The sequence below is a fragment of the Salmo trutta genome, chromosome 22 (genome assembly GCF_901001165.1).
Source record: "Salmo trutta chromosome 22, fSalTru1.1, whole genome shotgun sequence".
Classification (NCBI taxonomy): domain Eukaryota; kingdom Metazoa; phylum Chordata; class Actinopteri; order Salmoniformes; family Salmonidae; genus Salmo; species Salmo trutta.
In genome coordinates, this window is record NC_042978.1 from 7,976,362 (window position 1) to 7,997,156 (window position 20,795).

General features: G+C 42.8%; 2 protein-coding genes across 4 annotated transcripts in view; one reads left to right on the top strand and one right to left on the bottom strand.

Moving 5' to 3' along the window:
• Positions 1-123: 123 nt before the first annotated feature.
• On the bottom strand, positions 124-2,260 carry uts2d (urotensin 2 domain containing). Its single transcript, XM_029708404.1, has 5 exons — positions 2,121-2,260; positions 1,633-1,737; positions 1,437-1,474; positions 975-1,068; positions 124-823 (listed from the first exon to the last, which is right to left on the bottom strand). Exons 1-5 carry the CDS (start codon positions 2,218-2,220, stop codon positions 798-800), a joined length of 363 nt encoding a protein of 120 aa, XP_029564264.1. The 5' UTR covers positions 2,221-2,260; the 3' UTR covers positions 124-797.
• Positions 2,261-14,882: 12,622 nt separating this feature from the next.
• The window catches only part of ccdc50a (coiled-coil domain containing 50a), a 32,706-nt gene continuing 26,793 nt past the window's right edge, over positions 14,883-20,795 (top strand). For all 3 annotated transcript variants that reach the window (XM_029706405.1, XM_029706404.1, XM_029706406.1), the window contains exon 1: positions 14,883-15,173. In XM_029706405.1, the coding sequence (XP_029562265.1) occupies positions 15,125-15,173 (49 nt within the window). In that variant the 5' untranslated portion in view covers positions 14,883-15,124. The remainder of the gene's footprint in view (positions 15,174-20,795) is intronic.

Genomic DNA, 20,795 nt, shown 5'->3' on the forward strand with positions numbered 1-20,795 from the left:
TTTACATTTTTTTGTCATTTAGCAGACGCTCTTATCCAGAGTGACTTACAATTCAGGGATTGATCTAACCATTTATTTATCTATTCCCGGAGTGACATAATCACTGGTAGCCAAGACACAAGCTAGCATGATAATATATTATTTATTAAATGAAGGAAACGGTAACACAGTCATCAAAGCAATACTGATATTTCATCAAAGCAATACTGATATTTGACAATGGAAAGTACATGAATTGCGTCACTGCACCCATTAACCACTAGAGGAAGACAAAGTCAACACATTGAGAAAAGGACAGTTACTCTGGGTGTGGAAACATGGACCAAGTCCTTTCTCAGCAGACTAATATGTTAGGTTGTGACAACAATACTTTCCATTCTTGGAGAAATGCTGAGAACTCCTTGTCATCTCAAAAGTTGGAGTCCTGTAGAGAAGCATCTGAAACATTACATCCAATACAGAACTGGCGATCAAGTCCTTTCAGTCGTTTGAGGTAATTATACACTACAAGGTAATTATGCAATCCAACACAAATAAAATGTCACGTATGCCCACCCTGATTTAGACCCAACAGTCATTGAATCTATTATAAATACCTGTAGACGCCCGATATTGCGACATCAGCACAGAGGTTACAGCACAGTGATGAGTACATTATAGTATTTGTATATTAGTTATGTTACAACCTTTAAACATTTGGTAATGGGTGAGTTGTGTTGATGTCTGTGAGCGTGTTGAGTCTTTGGAGTGTTAGGGCAATGCAGGAGGACTCGGAGGTTCTTCTCTCCCTTAGGCTGTCATACACAGTACTTCCAGAAACAGGCTGTGGACACAGAGAAAATATTGTTCAGTCTCTTGCTCTATTACAAGGAGGAATATCATTTTGTTGTAAAATGAAGACCACTATAGTAAATAAAATGTGTTATGACTATGACATCAGTGCCATCGCCGACAATAAGCAATAAGAAACTTACGCTCAACCCTTTTCCTCGGTATGGACTTGTCCTCTGCTAGTGTGTTTGACGAGAGCTCCCTTTCCAGCTCTAAGTCCTCCTTCAAAGCCTCTATCTGTAAGGAGAGAACAACAGCGGTTACAGACGGCCAAAGGATCCCTGTGTCGGTCTTTATGGAAGGTACCTGCTCTCAGGTAAGGTCATCACTATCCAAGGCCATGAGAGATTATGCTGCTAGAGCTCTCATTTTAACTCCGTCAGACAATAGGTAGATTTGCTTGATGTAAAGGCTAAATCCCAGGGGAATTTTCCACAGAATGAACAGTGTCTCAGTCAAGGAGAACCATGTTTACCTGTTCATCTCATAAACATTGCTTATAAAGCATGCCGCCTTCTCAGCTGGAGGAAACATATGACTGCACAGAACACACCAAGTGCTTAAACTGTTGCACTCCGTGTGTACAAAACACTTGAATGACCTACCTCCTTCAACTCCGCTAGCTTGTTGGCAAACTCTAAACCTGCAGAGAAGAACAAAATGTGTTAGCACAAACGGCAAACCTGAGAAACAGTCCATGTAATATTATATATACACATCCTTATATTTTTTACATTGACAAACACTGTATTAGTGTGTGTGTGTGTGTGTGTGTGTGTGATATACTGTGAAAAACCTTACCTAAAGCATCATTTCTTTCAATAGGTTCTAAGCTTCTATGTAGTAACAACGCTAGAATCTTGTTCTGGGCATCTGTGTCTCCTCTTTGGGGATATACATGGTTTCCTGAATATGTGGGAAAAAAACGGCAGTACCTCTGATTTACTGTAAACAACTTCAAAAGCACCTAGTGTACATAAATATATATAATTACACAATATCCCCTTTAAACTGAGCCACATTCACAGTGTAGTATTAGCAGTATTGTTAGACGAACACAATTGAATTGCCAAGCGAACACAAAATGACTTTGCCATAGAATACCAACAAAATAATTATTCATATGCTTTTGCATGCTCACAGTATAACAACTGACAATGCATGCAAACAGCTGGGAATGAACCCATAGTTGTAACCAGCGTCCTCAGACTGCCTACATCTTTAGGTAGTCTATGCCTCAAATAGGCCAGCAGCTAGTACATATTCATTCACCAAACCAGCAGACTCACCAGGGTTGAAGATGCTTCTTCCCTCCACACTGACTACCCCTTGTAGAAGCAGAAAAGCTAGCAGTCCCAGCCAGTAGTTCACAGAGACAAAACTGTCCATGTCAACGAAGCAACGGTCCCAAAGAAGTGCTTACTGTAGTATCAACTCGTTCTCAACCTGCCCCAGCAATCCACTGCCTTTGGTCCATCCCAGCTATACTTTTATCCTTTTATCCTGATGTGGAAGGAGGAGGGGGGGGGGCAGTCAGCCCCCCCCAGTGCACTCAATCAATAGGTAGTCACCATGGCTTTCGTCAATGGACCACCGTCCTTTGCAAGAGGGACCATGTAGCGGCTGACAGAAATATGACGATCTGGATCCGTGGCCAGCGGCTCTTCATCAACACGACAGATACAAAGCCAGCAGAGTGAGAAAGTCGTCTATCACCTGTTATTTACGGGAGACGGCAGTCAGATGTTCTTGGCACTTTCAGTCCTTTTCTTTTACATGAATTACTTCCTTAAGAATATAGAGGGAGAATCTTGGACGGGGAGAAGAGGGGGAGAAGTGAATTGATTCTGTCCCTATAAAGTGCACCATGCCCAGAGATGAGCTCTTCAATCTTGGCTCCAGGTCTGAGCATCGGCACCAATGTGGGGCTGATTGAACATCCATCACCGAGGTCAAACCACGTGACCCCAGCTGTTGTAGCCGGAAATCACGGCTCACAACTCTGTCAGTATAATGGCTGCTGTGTTTATGTATGGCAGTTTTAGTTAAATGAAGTGACTGGCACCCATTTTGATTGGCCTGTTTCTGTCATAAAGCTTCTTGAGTGCTGTTTTCATTGACACCTTTGTCTTCCTCTGAGGAAGTTATTGATGTCTAGTTGTGCCTCTCATCCCAAATAAACGTCACATATCCTTATAATACGGATTTCGGGGCTTGAGGATTTAGAGAACCTGGTTGAGTGAGTCACAGTGAATTAACCTTGTAACATCAAGGATATATTGCATCTTGTGAAACAGTCTGGTCCTCTTGTGGAAAATATAGTCAATAACTTGATGGATCTCCAGGCATGACTCACATTGCAGAGCAAAACGTTCCTAGACACTGTCTGTACCTCTGGCTGTATGGTGTACTTTTGGAATCATTCAATAAATGAAGTTCTATAATAGTGTCAACTGTCAAAGCAGATGGTGTTATGTCCTGACAGATTGCTCTGATGAAAGCCATATCTGATATCCTTGAAGTAGTACATCTATAGGGAATCATTTGTTTCCTTCTATTGTGATAAGAAGTTATTTGACAATCCATTTTTGAACTCAAATACAATTTTATTTTTTTTGTCACATGCGCCAAATACAACAGGTGTGGACTTTACCGTAGACTTTACCTCCCTTTCCCAACAATGCAGAGTAAAAAGGAAGAAAAGATTAGCAAAGAAAAAAAAGAAATACTTTATTAATAAAATAACAATAACGAGGCTATATACAAGAGTACCGGTACCGAGTCAATGTGCAAGGGTACGAGGTAGTTGGGGTAATATGTACATGTAGGTAGGGGTTAAAGTGACTAGGCAATCAGGATACATAATAAACAGAGTAGCAGCAGCGTATGGGTGCCATCAATTAGCTTCAATTCTCAGAGATTCAATTATATTTCTGAAAAAAATATGTTGCAGGAATGCTAATCTTATCTGTTTCGAACAACAGAAACGGTTTCAGAACAATCTGAGATGGTGGGTGTAGAAATCCTCTTTCTTGTGCTTTTTTAGGAGGAACAACCAACATCAATATGTTAAGACTGCCAAGGCTCAGGGAAAGACCCAGATGCAGATAGTTTCGAAGTAACAAAAGTGTATTACTCAAACAGGGGGCAGGCAAACAACAGGTCAAGGGCAGGCAGAGGTCAGTAGTCCAGAGCAGAGTTCGAAAGCTACAGAACGGCAGGCAGGTTCAAGGTCAGGGCAGGCAGAGGTCAGTAATCCAGGGTGGTATTGCAAGATACAGAACGACAGTTAGGCTCAGGGTCAGGGCAGGCAGAATGGTCAAAACCGGGAAAGCTAGAAAACAGGAACTAAGGACAGACAGGAGCACGGGAAGAAACACTGGTAGGCTTGACGAAACAAAACGAACTGGCAACAGACAAACAGAGAACACAGGTATAAGTGTATAAGAACACAGGTATAAATCAATTTAAAAAAAAGTTAAATGAAGCAGATGCTAAGCTACAGAACTGTTTTGCTAGCACAGACTGGAATATGTTCTGGGGAAAAAAAGGTAAATGAAGCAGATGCTAAGCTACAGAACTGTTTTGCTAGCACAGACTGGAATATGTTCTGGGATTCCTCCGATGGCATTAAGGAGTACACCACATCAGTCATTGGCTTCATCAATAAGTGCATCGATGACGTTGTCTCCACAGTGACCGTACATACATACCCCAACCAGAAGCCATGGATTACAAAGCAACATCCACACTGAGCTAAAGGCTAGAGCTGCCGCTTTCAAGGAGCGGGACTCTAACCCGGAAGCTTATAAGAAATCCCGAAATGCCCTTTGACGAACCATCAAACAGGCAAAGCTACAATACAGGACTAAGATCGAATCGTACTACACCGGCTTTGACGCTTGTCGGATGTGGCAGGGCTTGCAAACCATTACAGACTACAAAGAGAAGCACAGCCGAGAGCTGCCAAGTGACACAAGCCTACCAGATGAGCTAAACTTCTATGCTCGCTTCGAGGTAAACATTCACAAGGCCACAGGGCCAGATGGATTACCAGGATGTGTACTGTGAGCATGCGCTGACCAACTGGCAAATGTCTTCACTGACATTTTCAACCTCTCCCTGTCCGAGTCTGTAATACCAACACCTTTTAAGCAGACCACCATAGTCCCTGTGCCCAAGAACACTAAGGTAACCTGCCTAAATGACTACCGACCCGTAGCACTCACGTCTGTAGCCATGAAGTGCTTTGAAAAGCTGGTCATGGCTCACAACAACACCATTACCCCAGAAACCCTAGACCCACTCCAATTTGCATGCCCGCCCCAACAGATCCACAGATGATGCAATCTCTAGTGCACTCCACACTGCCCTTTCCCAGCTGGACAAAAGGAACACCTGTGTGAGAATGCTATTCATTGACTACAGCTCAGCGTTCAACACCATAGTGCCCTCAAAGCTCATCAATAAGCTAAGGACACAGGGACTAAACACCTCCCTCTGCAACTGGATCCCGGACTTCCTGACTGGCCGCCCTCAGGTGGTAAGGGTAGGTAACAACACATCCGCCACGCTGATCCTCAACACAGGGGCCCCTCAGGGGTGCGTGCTCAGCCCCCTCCTGTACTCCCTGTTCACTCATGACTGCACGGCCAGGCACGACTCCAACACCATCATTAAGTTTGCCGACGACACAACGGTGGTAGACCTGATCACCGACAACGACAAGACAGCCTATAGGGAGGAGGTCAGAGACCTGGCCATGTGGTGCCAGGACAACAACCTCTCCCTTAACATGATCAAGACAACGGAGATGATTGTGGACCTCAGGAAAAAGAGGATCGAGCACGCCCCCATTCTCATCGACGGGGCTGCAGTGGAGCAGGTTGAGAGCTTCAAGTTCCTTGTTGTCCACATCACCAACAAACTAACATGGTCCAAGGCTCATCGCACTCTAGTGACTCCTTGTGGCTGGCCGGGTGCCTGCAGGCTGACCTCCGTCGTCAGTTGAACGGTGTTTCCTCCGACACAGTGGTGCGGCTGGCTTCCGGGTTAAGCGGGCGGGTGAAAAGAAGCGCGGTTTGGTGGATCATGTTTCGGAGGACGCATGACTCGGCCTTCACCTCCCATGCCCGTTGGGGAGTTGCAGCAATGAGACAAGATCGAAACTGGGGAGAAAAAGGGGGTAACATTTTTTTTTACAAACAAATGTTGAACATCAATTGATAGTGACAGAATCACACATTAGTTCCCAAGCAAAGTACATTTTTTTGTCTCGTCGGCTTTGAAAGGTTGTAGCGCTGCCTCTGAATGTCATAAAGACAAACCAAAGATATCCAATATGCATCGGAGTCACGTTTTTCCCTGGCATTTTACAGCTTGATTCTACCATTGCGGAATAAATCATCATTTTAGATTGCTTTATACACTGCTCTAAAAAATAAAGGGAACACTTAAACAAGACAATGTAACTCCAAGTCAATCACACTTCTGTGAAATCAAACTGTCCACTTAGGAAGCAACACTGATTGACAATAAATTTCACATGCTGTTGTGCAAATGGAATAGACAACAGGTGGAAATTATAGGCAATTAGCAAGACACCCCCAATAAAGGAGTGGTTCTGCAGGTGGTGACCACAGACCACTTCTCAGTTCCTATGCTTCCTGGCTGATGTTTTGGTCACTTTTGAATGCTGGTGGTGCTTTCACTCTAGTGGTAGCATGAGACGGAGTCTACAACCCACACAAGTGGCTCAGGTAGTGCAGCTCATCCAGGATGGCACATCAATGCGAGCTGTGGCAAGAAGGTTTGCTGTGTCTGTCAGCGTAGTGTCCAGAGCATGGAGGCGCTACCAGGAGACAGGCCAGTACATCAGGAGACGTGGAGGGGGCCGTAGGAGGGCAACAACCCAGCAGTAGGACCGCTACCTCTGCCTTTGTGCAAGGAGGAGAACTGCCAGAGCCCTCCAAAATGACCTCCAGCAGGCCACAAATGTGCATGTGTCTGCTCAAACGGTCAGAAACAGACTCCATGAGGGTGGTATGAGGGCCCGACGTCCACAGGTGGGGGTTGTGCTTACAGCCCAACACCGTGCAGGACGTTTGGCATTTGCCAGAGAACACCAAGATTGGCAAATTCGCCACTGGCGCCCTGTGCTCTTCACAGATGAAAGCAGGTTCACACTGAGCACATGTGACAGACGTGACAGAGTCTGGAGATGCCGTGGAGAACGTTCTGCTGCCTGCAACATCCTCCAGCATGACCGGTTTGGCGGTGGGTCAGTCATGGTGTGGGGTGGCATTTCTTTGGGGGGCCGCACAGCCCTCCATGTGCTCGCCAGAGGTAGCCTGACTGCCATTAGGTACCGAGATAAGATCCTCAGACCCCTTGTGAGACCATATGCTGGTGCGGCCTGGGTTCCTCCTAATGCAAGACAATGCTAGACCTCATGTGGCTGGAGTGTGTCAGCAGTTCCTGCAAGAGGAAGGCATTGATGCTATGGACTGGCCCGCCCGTTCCCCAGACCTGAATCCAATTGAGCACATCTGGGACATCATGTCTCGCTCCATCAGCCAACGCCACATTGCACCACAGACTGTCCAGGAGTTGGCGGATGCTTTAGTCCAGGTCTGGGAGGAGATCCCTCAGGAGACCATCCGCCACCTCATCAGGAGCATGCCTAGGCGTTGTAGGGAGGTCATACAGGCACGTGGAGGCCACACACACTACTGAGCCTCATTTTGACTTGTTTTAAGGACATTACATCAAAGTTGGATCAGCCTGTAGTGTGGTTTTCCACTTTAATTTTGAGTGTGACTCCAAATCCAGACCATGGGTTGATAAATTGGATTTCCATTGATTATTTTTGTGTGATTTTGTTGTCAGCACATTCAACTATGTAAAGAAGAAAGTATTTAATAAGATAATTTCATTCATTCAGATCTAGGATGTGTTATTTTAGTGTTCCCTTTATTTTTTTGAGCAGTGTATAATCAGGTCCATAAAAAAAATCTAAATCTTAAGCTATGCTTTTAGCCATTTTCTTTAACAAAAGCCACAAATCCCTCACCCTCTCAATTCAAGCCCTAGTTTTAACCTAGCACAACAAGCCCTTTACAGACACTGAGATATTTAAGGAGTGCATGGTAACTGAAGGAATTGGCTGACAAAATCTATGGATAGTAGAATATAATTGAGTCTGTCAAACAGGTAGGCCTATCTCTTATTTCTTGAATAGGTATCAATAGGCTCCAACACTAAGCCCTCTTGTTGTTAGTAGCCTAAAGTCAAATTAAAATGAAGTCTGTTTAAATGAATTATAGGCCTCGAAATGGCCTACTTTCAGAACCCATGCGCTGTTCATCTCTGCGGCTGCCTCTTTGTAAGTAATGTACACTTAATATAAAACACAACATGCAACAATTTCAAAGAATTTACTGAGTTACAATTCATATTAGGAAATCCGTCAATTGAAATAAATAAATGATGCCCTAATCTATGGATTTCACATGATTGGGAATACAGATACAGTGGTAAAAAAAGTATGTGAACACTTTGGAATTACATGGATTTCTGCATAAATTGGTTATCAAATTTGATCTGATCTTTATCTAAGTCACAACAATAGACAAACATAGTGTTCTTAAACTAACAAAACACAAATTATTGTATTTTTTAAATGTTTTATTGAACCTTTATTTAACTAGGCAAGTCAACAAATTCTTATTTACAATGACAGCCTACCCCGGCCAAACCCGGACGACGCTGGGCCAATTGTACGCCACCTTATGGGACTCACAATCACGGCCGGATGTGATGACTTCTCCAAAAGCTAATTGGAGTCGGGAGTCAGCTAACCTGGAGCCCAATCAATGAGACGAGATTGGAGATGTTGGTTAGAGCTACCTTGCCCTATAAAATTTGAGTTTGCTATTCACAAGTAGCATTTCCTGATGTGAACCATGCCTCGAACAAAAGAGATCTCAGAAGACCTAAGATGAATAATTGTTGACTTGCATAAAGCTGGAAAGGGTTACAAAAGTATCTCTTAAAGCCTTGATGTTCATCAGTCCATGGTAAGACAAATTATCTATAAATGGAGAAAGTACAGCACTGTTGCTACTCTCCCTAGGAGTGGCCGTCCTGCAAAGATGACTGCAAGAGCACAGCGCAGAACGCTCAATGAAGTTAAGAAGAATCCTAGAGTGTCAGCTAAAGACTTACAGAAATCTCTGGAACATGCTAACATCTCTGTTGACGACTCTACGATACGTAAAACAGTAAACAAGAATGGTGTTCATGGGAGGACACCACGGAAGAAGCCACTGCTGTCCAAAAAAACATTGCTGCACGTCTGAAGTTTGCAAAAGTGCACCTGGATGTTCCACAGCGCTACTGGCAAAATATTCTGTGAACAGATTAACCTACAGTTGAGTTGTTTGGAAGGAACACACAACACTATGTGTGGAGAAAAAAAGGCACAGCACACCAATATCAAAACCTCATCTAAACTGTAAAGTATGGTGGAAGGAGCATCATGGTTTGGGGCTGCTTTGCTGCCTCAGAGCCTGGACAGCTTGCTATCGTCGACGGAGAAATGAATTCCCAAGTTTATCAAGACATTTTGCAGGAAAATGTTAGGCTATCTGTCCGCCAATTGAAGCTCAACAGAAGTTGGGTGATGCAACAGGACAATGAGCTAAAACACAGAAGTAAAATCAACAACAGAATGGCTTCAACAGAAGAACATACACCTTCTGGAGTGGCCCAGTCAGTCCTGACCTCAACCCAATTGAGATGCTGTGGCATAACCTCAAGAGAGCAGTTCACACCAGACATCCCCAGAATATTGCTTAACTGAAATAATTTTGTAAAGAGGAATGGTCCAAGATTCCTCCTGACCATTGTGCAGGTCTGATCCGCAACTACAGAAAAAGTTTGGTTGAGGTTATTGCTGCCAAAGGAGGGTCATTCAGTTATTAAATCCAAGGGTTCACATACCTTTTCCACCCTGCACTGTGAATGTTAATACGGTGTGTTCAATAAAAACATGAAAACGTATAAATTGTTTGTATTATTAGTTTAAGCAGATTGTGTTTGTCTATTGTGACCTAGATGAAGGTCAGATCAAATTTGATGACCATTTTATAAAGAAATCCAGGTATTTCCAAAGGGTTCACATACTTTTTCTTGCCACTGAATGCGTCTGTTGGTCACAGATACCTTTTTTAAAAAGTAGGGGCATGGATCAGAAAACCAATCAGTATCTGGTGTGACCATTTGCCTCATGCAGCGCGACACATCTCCTTCGCATAGAGTTGATCAGGCTGTTAACTGTGGCCTGTGGATTGTTGTCCCACTCGTCTTCAATGGCTGTGCGAAGTTTCTGGATATTGGCAGAAACTGGAACATGCCGTCATACACGTCAATCCAGAGCCTCCCAAACATGCTCAATGGGTGACATGTCTGGTGAGTATGCAGGCCATGGAATCATTTTCAGCTTCCAGGAATTGTGTACAGGTCCTTGTGACATGGAGCCGTGCAATATCATGCTGAAACATGAGGTGATGGCGGCAGATGAAGGTGATGGCGACTAGGGTTGCAAAGGATCGGAAACTTTCCGGAAATTTTGCATGGGAAGTTAAGCCTGGGAATTTGGGGAATTTTGCTTAAATTCATCAAACAAAGTGAGCTTATAACAGTGAACCTTTTTTGTGGGATACACATGAGGCAATTCTAGGTCTTGTGGCATATTTTGGTTAAACTATCCCCAATTCAATGGAATTGCAACCCTCTGCATGTGTAGCGTGGTTCGTTCTGCGTTGTGTACTTTTATTTAGGACACTGCCACAACTGGAATTCTGATGGTTGAATCATGTTTATTCGACCTGCACACGAAGAGACAACACACAATATGTTAGCCCTCGGTGCAGTCACAGCTCTCGGGCACCTTGCTAGTTGAAGGTCCGGCCAAAGAGAACGATAAAAGGGTACGTAAGTACGGATAACCCGTGATGGACCAAACCAAAATATACAAACTTTTACAATTAGGTGTATTTACAATATAGATATCAAAAAATGTTTGTACACCGAAAAATAACATTAACTATGCTGCTGTAATTAAATAAAGAAAACACATTGAATTATTATTATTGTTATTAACTTATTAACATCCCCTCTTGACCTGGCCAACTTGAACTGTCCTTGTGTGCAACTTGGTGCATAATCTAGGGGAACAACATCACTCTACTACACATGCACAGTGCAGTCTTCTATCACATGTGCAGTGCACACTTCCATCACATGTACAGCTGATTCTCAAGATCTTGCACACTAATGAGATGCTATTGAACCCACACTACTACACTGTCTGAGCCAAGGACTACATGCTTTCTGGTAAGTTCTGATTACAATACTGGTTGGGGTGAATAAATGTGTTATGACATACATGTTTTTTTTGTTAACTAGTAAATAGTAGCCTACAGCAAAGTGTGTTTAAATCATTTCTAACTTGTTAACAATTTCTGCTAGTTAGTTTTTGCTACCATGTGGGTTTTAGCTTGCTTGAGCCTGCTAACTGAGGAGTGTTAATTCACCTGTTTCCATACATGTTTAATTTTAAAACATGTATCTTACAAAGGAGTTGTTTAATCTAACTGCTTAACTATTTATCTGTACATGGAATTGTATTTGTTGTTTTTTTTACACATTTTGTTCTAATCTTTACAGGAAAATGCCACGGGCACTATCTGATGTGTGGAGACATTTTACTGCAGCTAATGTAGAAGGAAAAGCTGTGTACATTTGCAAATAATGTGGCAAATCATATGTGAAGAATGCAACAAAGATGCAGAATCATCTGGCCAAGTGCATAAAGTTCCCTCAGCGCTCACAACAAGCAACCTCTGTCAAAATTCCCTCTACTTCTATTCGAAGTGAAAATTATGAATCAGACACCTTATCGATAGCAACAGCTCATGGTCCTCCTGCAATCAGAAGTTTTTTTGACTCAATGGAGGAACGTAGTCAGAGAAATGATGATGAATGTCTTGCTCGAGCTATGTATGCAACTGGTTCACATCTGATGCTCACAGGCAATGTGTATCGGAAGAGATTTCTGAATGTGCTTCGCCCAGCATACATCCCTCCAACCAGACATGCTTTATCTACTAATTTGCTGGATGCAGAGTTCAAGTGAAGGTCAAGCAAATCATAGAGAAAGCAGATAGTTTTGCAATCATCTCTGATGGGTGGTTGAATGTTCCTGGGCAAGGAATAATTAACTACATCATTTCCACCCCTCAACCAGTTTTCTACAAGAGCACAGACACAAGGGACAACAGACACACCGGTCTCTACATTGCAGATGAGCTGAAGGCAGGCATCAATGACCTTGGACCACAGAAGTTATTTGCACTGGTGACAGACAATGCTGTGAACATTAAGGCTGCTTGGTCTAAAGTGTAGGAGTCCTACCCTCACATCACACCCATTGGCAGTGCTGCTCATGCATTGAATAGGCTCTTCAAGGACATCATGGCACTGAAAACAATGGATACACTACAAGAGAGCCAAGGAAATGGTTAGGTATGTGAAGGGTCATCAAGTTATAGCAGCAATCTACCTCACCAAGCAAAGTGAGAAGAATAAGAGCACCACATTGAAGCTGCCCAGCAACACCCGTTGGGGTGGTGTTGTCATTATGTTTGACAGTCTCCTGGAGGGGAAGGAGTCTCTCCAAGAAATGGCCATATCACAGTCTGCCGATATGGACAGCCCCATCAAGAGGATCCTCCTGGTATTTTGGGAGAGAGTGGTATGCAGCCTTAAACTCCTGAAACCAAGAGCAGGTGCCATTGCATGGACAGTGAAGATATCCAATGCAAAAAAACATCAACATTTAAATGGTATTAATATTAATTTGCATATATTTCATTTAATTCCCATATATTCCCATTAGTTCCCACTGAAAGTTTCCACCTCTGAAACCTAATGGCGGCAGATGAGCTTTCCCTGAGACGGTTGTGCAAACCCACAGATTCAACAGCTGTCCGGGTGGCTGGTCTCAGACGATCCTGCAAAAGACGCCAGATGTGGAGGTTCTCGGCTGGCGTGGTTACACGTTTGTCTGCGGTTGTGAAGCCGGTTGGACGAACTGACAAATTCTACTAAGGCGGCTTATGGTAGAGAAATGAACATTCAATTATCTGGCAACAGCTCTGGTGGACACTCCTGCAGTCAGATTGCCAATTGCACCCGCCCTAAAAACGTGAGACATCTGTGGCATTGTGTTGTGTGACAAAACTGCACATTTTCGAGTGACCTTTTATTGTCCCCAGCACAAGGCACACCTGTGTAATGATTATAGTTTAATCAACTTCTTGATATGCCACATCTGTCAGGTGGATAGATTATCTTGGCAAAGGAGAAATGCTCACTAACAGGGATATAAACAACAATATTTGAGAAATAAGCTTTTTGTGCGTATGCAACATTTTTGGGATCTTTTATTTCAGCTCATGAAACATGGGACCAACACTTTAGAGGTGGCGTTTATATTTTTTGTTCAGTGTAATATAATTTACTTTAGGGAAAACTTATCTTCCCCTAGTCTTATGGACAAGTCGCCTATGCAGTGGCGATATTAGTATGTAAATCTTTGTGGGGCAAACTCCCCAAAAAAATGTTTATATGCATTCCAGCAAAGCCACTACAACACTAAACAATACATTAATTGCACTATAACGGTGACAAACTGTGCCCACAAACTGTTAGGACCTACATAAAGCTGTCCTAAGCAAAAAAGAGACCATGTTTGTATGCAGCTTTATTAACTCGTTGATTTTTATACTTTTTTTTTTTTTACATTGTTTGCAAACTGATATGTGACACGTATTTATGCGAAAATAACATGCAAAACAGGCAACCCCACAAAAAAATAACATTATGCGATTGTTATTAGGCCTACACTTGTAGCCTAAATGGATGCGTTTAGCTACCACGCACGCCTCGGTCTGGGCCACTCATCCTCCCTTGTCTGGAGCTTCTCTGTAAACTGGTCATCTCTGTATTCCCGTCGCAAGACCCACTGGTTGATGCTTATTTATAAAACCCTCTTAGGCCTCACTTCCTCTATCTGAGATACCTATTGTAGCTCTCATCCTCCACATACAACACCCGTTCTGCCAGTCACATTCTGTCAAAGGTCCCCAAAGCAAACACATCCCTGGGTTGCTCCTCTTTTCAATTCGCTGTAGCTAGCGACTGGAACAAGCTGCAAAAAAACACTCAAACTGGACAGTTTTATCTCATCTCTTCATTCAAAGACTCAATCATGGAAACTCTTACTGACAGTTGTGGCTGCTTCACGTGATGTATTGTTGTCTCTACCTTCTTGCCATTGTGCTGTTGTCTGTGTCCAATAATGTTTGTACCATGTTTTGTGGCTGCTACCATGTTGTGCTTCTACCATGCTGTTGTCATGTGGTGATGCTACCATGCTGTGTTGTTGTCTTAGGTCTATCTTTATGTAGTGTTGTGGTGTATGTCTTTTATTGTTAATCCCAGCCCCCATCCCACAGAAGGCCTTTTGCCTTTTGGCAGGCAGTCATGGTAAATAAGAATGTGTTCTTTAAACCACTTGCCTAGTTAAATAAATACATTCAATGATCAGCCTTGACAAAATGTAATTGTTCTCCTCAAACCATAACAATTTGGAGCATATTCCACCAGGTTTCCTGTCAATTCGCACATTTTTCATGCAGCAACGTTAAATAATGGTGTTATAACCTATAGTTTTTTTGGGCATGTTCTAATAATTGTGATAGGCTTACGTTTTACCCGTACCGCATTACTTTTACGCCTGATATACAGCCAGGGATTTAATAGTGGTTATGCTTGTGTAATTTGGTGTGTGTGTGTGTGTGTGTGTTGCGCGAACGCAATATCTCCTCTATACTCTTTCATTCCTTCCATATTGAACAGTGAATGATATGGCCCGCCTGCTATCCGTAGCTGGGCTCTTTTTTTTTCTTCCCTCAGCTAGCTAGCTCGCTAATCAAACCCACAGCTGCAGAACGGAGGAAGAGGGCGGGTTGCTCACACAATCTGACTGGCGAAGCGGCTAGCTAGCTACAGTGCCGACAATAATCAAAAAGGGACACCCGTAATGTTAGTACCTGAATCATCAATCGTTTTTATGACAACAAACAATCAGACTCTGCTCTGGTAACCTTCGGCACATCGCGGAAGCATAATTCAACGTGAACGGCTTTGACACGTCGCTGACGACATGGCTGAATTTCCCATCGATCAAAAGAAACTGCCCGGAGTAAAAGAAGGTAACGTTTGCTAGCGAACGTTATCTATTCAACGTTCATGTGTAGAACTGGCCTCATGTTTAGACCTATTTGTGACAGTTGGTTGTTTTCAACATTTCAGGTGTCAAGTGCGTGCATCCGTTTGTTTTGTTAACCAGGTAACGTTACAGTACCTCGTTCACAGGACTAGTACTGTACCTGATGTTACGAGGGTGAACTCACCCTCATAACATCAGTAATGTTACTGTTCAAATCATGTGTGCCAGTGTAACTAGCTAACGTTCGTTGTATTGTATTTGCTAGCTAGCCTGGTGCATTTTTTTTTAAACGTGAATCCGGAATGATTTATAAAGCTACTGTAGGTATCACACGTTTGTTAGCGTGAGCTTTTAGCTGCCTGTCTGGCAACCAACCTAGCTAGCAGATTGTAACGCGGGCTAATGTGACGCTCCGTTAGGTTGGGTGTAGCGATGACAATTTTCGACCAACCTTATTAACTTGGCGATAGTGTCTTCATTCACGATTTGGCCAAACACGTATCTTCTAAAATGCATATGTCCAGTTGCAGGTGGTTCGTTTGAATTTCGAAAATGTTCTGTTAATAAAATATAGATTTATTTTACTTTTTTTAATCGAGATTTTCTTCTCTCCGTTAAGTAGCAAATACAACAATGTGTCCTCTTATCTATTTCAAATATTCTCTCATTGATCTAGAGTAGATAGATGAGTGTCATCATGACATGCAGCGTTTGGGGTGGACCCACCTTTGTCTTTTTTTTCTTCTATGGTGGCTGTCCGCAAACAAATGTTTAAGGTACATGCCGCCACCTACTGTGCTGCAGTGTGTGGTCAATCACGGTTACATTAGCTCTACATTGATATACACTCAGTGGCCAGTTTACACAAATGGTTTGCTCCTACAGACCGTAAGTCGAGTGGCCGTGGCTTGCTATATAAAGCAGGCATCGAGGCATTCAGTTACTGTTCGGTTGAACGTTAGAATGTGCAAAATGAGGTGGGCCACACAGGCAAATAACAGGTGGGCCACACAGGCAAATAACTCGCAGTACAACAGTGGGGTGCAGAACAGCATCTTGGAACGCATAACTTGTTTGTCCTTGTCACGGTTGGGCTGTTGCAGCAGACAACCACACGAGGTTCCACTCCTATCAGCTAAAAACAAGCAGCTCCAGTGGGCCCGCTATCACCAACACTGGACAATTGAGGAGTGGAAAAACATTGCCTGGTCTGACGAATTCCAGTTCCTGTTGCGTCATGCTAATGGCAGAGTCAGGAAGTAGAGTAAGCAGCGTGAGTCCATGGCCCCATCCTGTGTGGTGTCAACGTGTGGGGAATGTTTTCCTGGCACACGTTAGGTCCCTTGATACCTATTGAGCAACGTTTGAACATTACAGCATATCTGTAGCTGTTCTGGAGGCAAAGGGGGGTCCGACCCGGTACCAGATGGGTGTACCTAATAAACTGTGTGAATGTGAGCTCAGTTTTTGGACGGTGACACATTATTTTTGTTGTGGCTCTGTACTCCAGCACTTTGGATTTTAAATGATACAAGGACTGTGAAGTTAAAGTGCAGACTCGGCTTTAATTTGAGTGTATTTTCATCCATATCGGATGAACCGATTTTTAGGGGACCAAAAGTATTGGGACAAATTCACACATGTATAAACAAGTTAAGTATTTGGTCACATATTCCTAGCACGCAATGACTACATTAAGCTTGTGACTACAAACTTGGTGGATGAATTTGTGTTTGTTTTAGTTGTTTCAGATTATTTTGTGCCCAGTAGAAATGAATGGTAAATAATGTATTATAATTTTGGAGTCTAAGAATAGAATGTTTCTAAACACTTCTACATTAATGTGGATGCTACCATGATAATTCTGAGTTAATTAATCATGAATAATGAGTGCGAAAGTTACAGACCCACAAATATCATACCCCCCCCAGACATGCTAACCTCTCACCATTACAAAGTTTCTTCAAGTGCAGTTGCAAACACCGTCAAGCGCTATGATGAAACTGGCTCTCATGAGGACCGCCACAGGAAAGGAAGACCCAGAGTTACCTCTACTGCAGAGGATAAGTTCATTAGAGTTACCAGCATCAGAAATTGCAGCCCAAATAAATGCTTCAGGGGTCAAGTAACAGACACATCTCAACATCAACTGTTCAGAGGAGACGTGAATCAGGCCTTCATGGTCAAAATGCTGCAAAGAAACCACTACTAAAGGACACCAATAAGAAGAGACTTGCTTGGGCCAAGAAATGTGAGCAATGAATGGACATTAGGCAGGTGGAAATCTGTCCTTTTGTCTGATGATTCCAAATTTGATATTTTTGGTTCCAACCGCCGTGTCTTTGTGAGACGCAGAGTAGGTGAACGGATGATCTCTGCATGTGTATTTCCCACCATGAAGCATGGAGGAGGAGGTGTGGGGGTGCTTTGATGGTGACACTCAGTGATTTTATTTAGAATTAAAGGCATACTTAACCAGCATGGCTACCACAGCATTCTACAGCAATACGCCATCCCATCTGGTTTGCGCTTAGTGGGACTATCATTTGTTTTTCAACAGGACAATGACCCAACACACTTCCAGGCTGTGTAAGGGCTATTTGACCAAGGAGAGTGGAGTGCTGCATCAGATGACCTGGCCTCCACAATCACCTGACCTCAACCCAATTGAGATGGTTTGGGATGAGTTGGACCGCAGAGTGAAGGAAAAGCAGTGAACAAGTGTTCAGCATATGTGGGAACTCCAAGACTGTTGTAAAAACATTCCAGGTGAGGCTGGTTGAGAGAATGCCAAGAGTGCGCAAAGCTGTCATCAAGGCGAAGGGTGGCTACTTTGAAAAATCTAAAATATATTTTGATTTGTTAAACACTTTTTGGTTACTACATGATTCGATAGGTGTTATTTCATAGTTTTAATGTGTTCACTATTATTCTACAATGTAGAAAAATATAAAAAAATAAAGAAAAACCCTTGAATGAGTAGGTGTGTCCAAACTTTTGACTGGTACTGTGTATATATACCTAAATCCCACCTGTCTGTCAATAAGAAGATTTGAGATGGAGAAGATGGACATGTCTAAATGGGATCCTTGGGACATCCCAACTCTGACATCACATCTGTTGAAGTTGACATTTTTAAATTTTTAAAAAAGGATTATGGTTGAGGGTTAGGGCAGTGCTATTCAAACTTTTTCAGCGAGGGCCCCATTTTGTTTTCTACCAGAATTTCTGGGGACCCCTTTTTTTTAATGAAAAGAAGCCAGTAAATACATTTATTCATAATATATATTTTTTAAAGTCTTTCTCAAATGTTGTATGTTGTCTCATACAATCTGTTCTCTTAATTTTTTTTTGTTCCCCCGCAACCCTTCTCGAGCTCATGACCCCGACTTTGAATACCACTGGGTTAGGTTTTAGGGTAGGGACGTCCGAAGGTCCCAGGTAAACACTAGCCTAGACAAGATGGCAGCATACACATTGTTGAATTACTTCATGGAGCAAAACATTTATTTTAATAGTGGTGTGTTGACAGAAATATTCCATGTCAGTGTGCAAAACAATCCCAAACAAATGTCCCTTTCCTCACAATCAATGTTTCCTCAAAATGGCCTAAATGTTATTCAGAAATTGAGTGGTGGAGAAATCAGAAAGCACCTCTTCCCTAAAACAATAGTACGTTACAGCTGTTGATATATGTGTGGACACTGGACAGATCCCGGTTTGGATATCTCACGCACGTTTCCTGTTCCTCTGTATGCTTTCAATCGGATCGGAGAAGTGTAACCAACTCTTCCTGCGTGTGCGAAACAGCTGCTCCAATCCAACTCCATGGAATATTTGAGATGCTGGTCTAGAAAAGTGCATGATGGGAGAACGTGCCGTTCCACTGCTCTGCGGCTGTCTCCATAGCACCATCCAAGTGATTCATTATGATCATCGGCGATGGTTCCAGCCATTCGTTAATCTCTCGGTTTAGAAATGACAAGGATTCATATTCACGGGGAAAATAAGAATTTATTTACATCCTCAGTTAGCCCACACAGTTGCTTTCAAAACTAGGCCTGTGCTGCTAGATGTGCAACTTCTGCACATTTCGGTGTAGAAAACATCTGATGATCTGGTGATAAAATTAGGCTAGACGTCAGCCACCCACTGCCAGTAGCAGATGGGGGACATGGTTAATTACACATTTCTAATCACAGCTTACTTGTATCCTGTAACATAGTCACAGTGCAGGGAGAAAAGATGTCCACCACAGATAAACAGAAGGGGCTTAAGTACAGTTTACCCAGCTTATGAAACACATGTGAGTGTTCCTCAGCAAACATTTTGCTGTGCTCACCCTGAGAATGTTCTAGATCAAAACAGACCCTACGGTAGCAAGGCTCTGTACAGGTCTATTGGACTCATGGAGTTAAATGCAAAAAGATATTAGCATGTCTGTTTTGAGTCATCATTTGCTTGTTGAATGTCAACTGATTGCGATGGCTGGTGCACACAGGTGTATGAAAGTGATTAGAACGTTGTTCCCTGTAGTTAATTGGCCGTTCAGTAGGCCTAATGCCTATTATGGTTTGTTTGTTTGTTTGCTAGGACAGACTTTTCGGGATTAAGGTTAGCCTACGTAATCTGTCTGATTCCCCCCCACTCAATGATTAAAATAATGATGGTAATCATATGAATATCATATCTGCATTACTGCTAACTTGCATGAGGACTGTTAGTTAAATTCTTGTTCAAGTCATGCACAAGGGAAAAATATGCTAACTATGCATGTCTCCCAAACACATCCATCTGTCAGACATTTAGGATGTGTCTCAAATGGGGCCCTATTATTCCCTACATCAGGGTTCCTCAACTGGCGGCCCGTGTGCAGAATTTTATTTGTCCCCTCCCTTAAATGCTATGTTGGACATAAGACTTAAACCAGAAAATCAGCTCCAAGTAATTTTAATAGGGCTGTGACGGTAATTGAATAACCGTGTAACTGACGGTTATGGATGAAGACCGTCATGACAATGTAAAATAGCCGTCAAAACCATTTAAAATATTTTTTTATCCTAAAATGAATGTAGACCTTTCTTTTCACGTAGATAAACTTGACCTAATAACGGGAGTGTTTACTAATGATTTATAAGCAATTGTTTTGCTATCATAGTCTGTTTTTTTAAATAACATTTCTACATCTCCTTCTTTCCAACTGTCCTTTTGATGCTCGAGCAGCTAATTCGCTAATTCCCAGGGGTGTTAGCGTGCTATAGGCTATGAGCGCTATACGCATGTCAGAGCGAAAACCAAGCCGTGAGGGTTGAAGGAATTGTTCGTAGAGCTCCGAGACAGGATTTTGTCGAGGCACAGATCTGGGGAAGGGTACTTAAAAAATGTTTGCAACATTGGAGGTCCCCGAGAATACAGTGGCCTTTTTCATTCTTAAATGGAAGAAGTTTGGAAACACCAAGACTCTTCCTAGAGCCAAACTGAGCAATCGGTGGAGAAGGACCTTGGTCAGGGAGGTGATGTGCCTTTTATTGTCATTCTGACAGAGCTCCAGAGTTCCTCTGGAGATGGGAGAACCTTCCAGAACGACGCCCATCTCTGCAGCACT

Bases quoted from the DNA above. Each gene is read 5' to 3' on its own strand.
- uts2d (XM_029708404.1), bottom strand. From the start codon at position 2,220: ATGGACAGTTTTGTCTCTGTGAACTACTGGCTGGGACTGCTAGCTTTT. The intron at 1,475-1,632 runs GTAAGGTTTTTC...TCTTCTCTGCAG, and splicing joins TGAAAGAAATGATGCTTTAG to GTTTAGAGTTTGCCAACAAG. The intron at 1,069-1,436 runs GTAGGTCATTCA...CTCTCCTTACAG, and splicing joins AGCTAGCGGAGTTGAAGGAG to ATAGAGGCTTTGAAGGAGGA.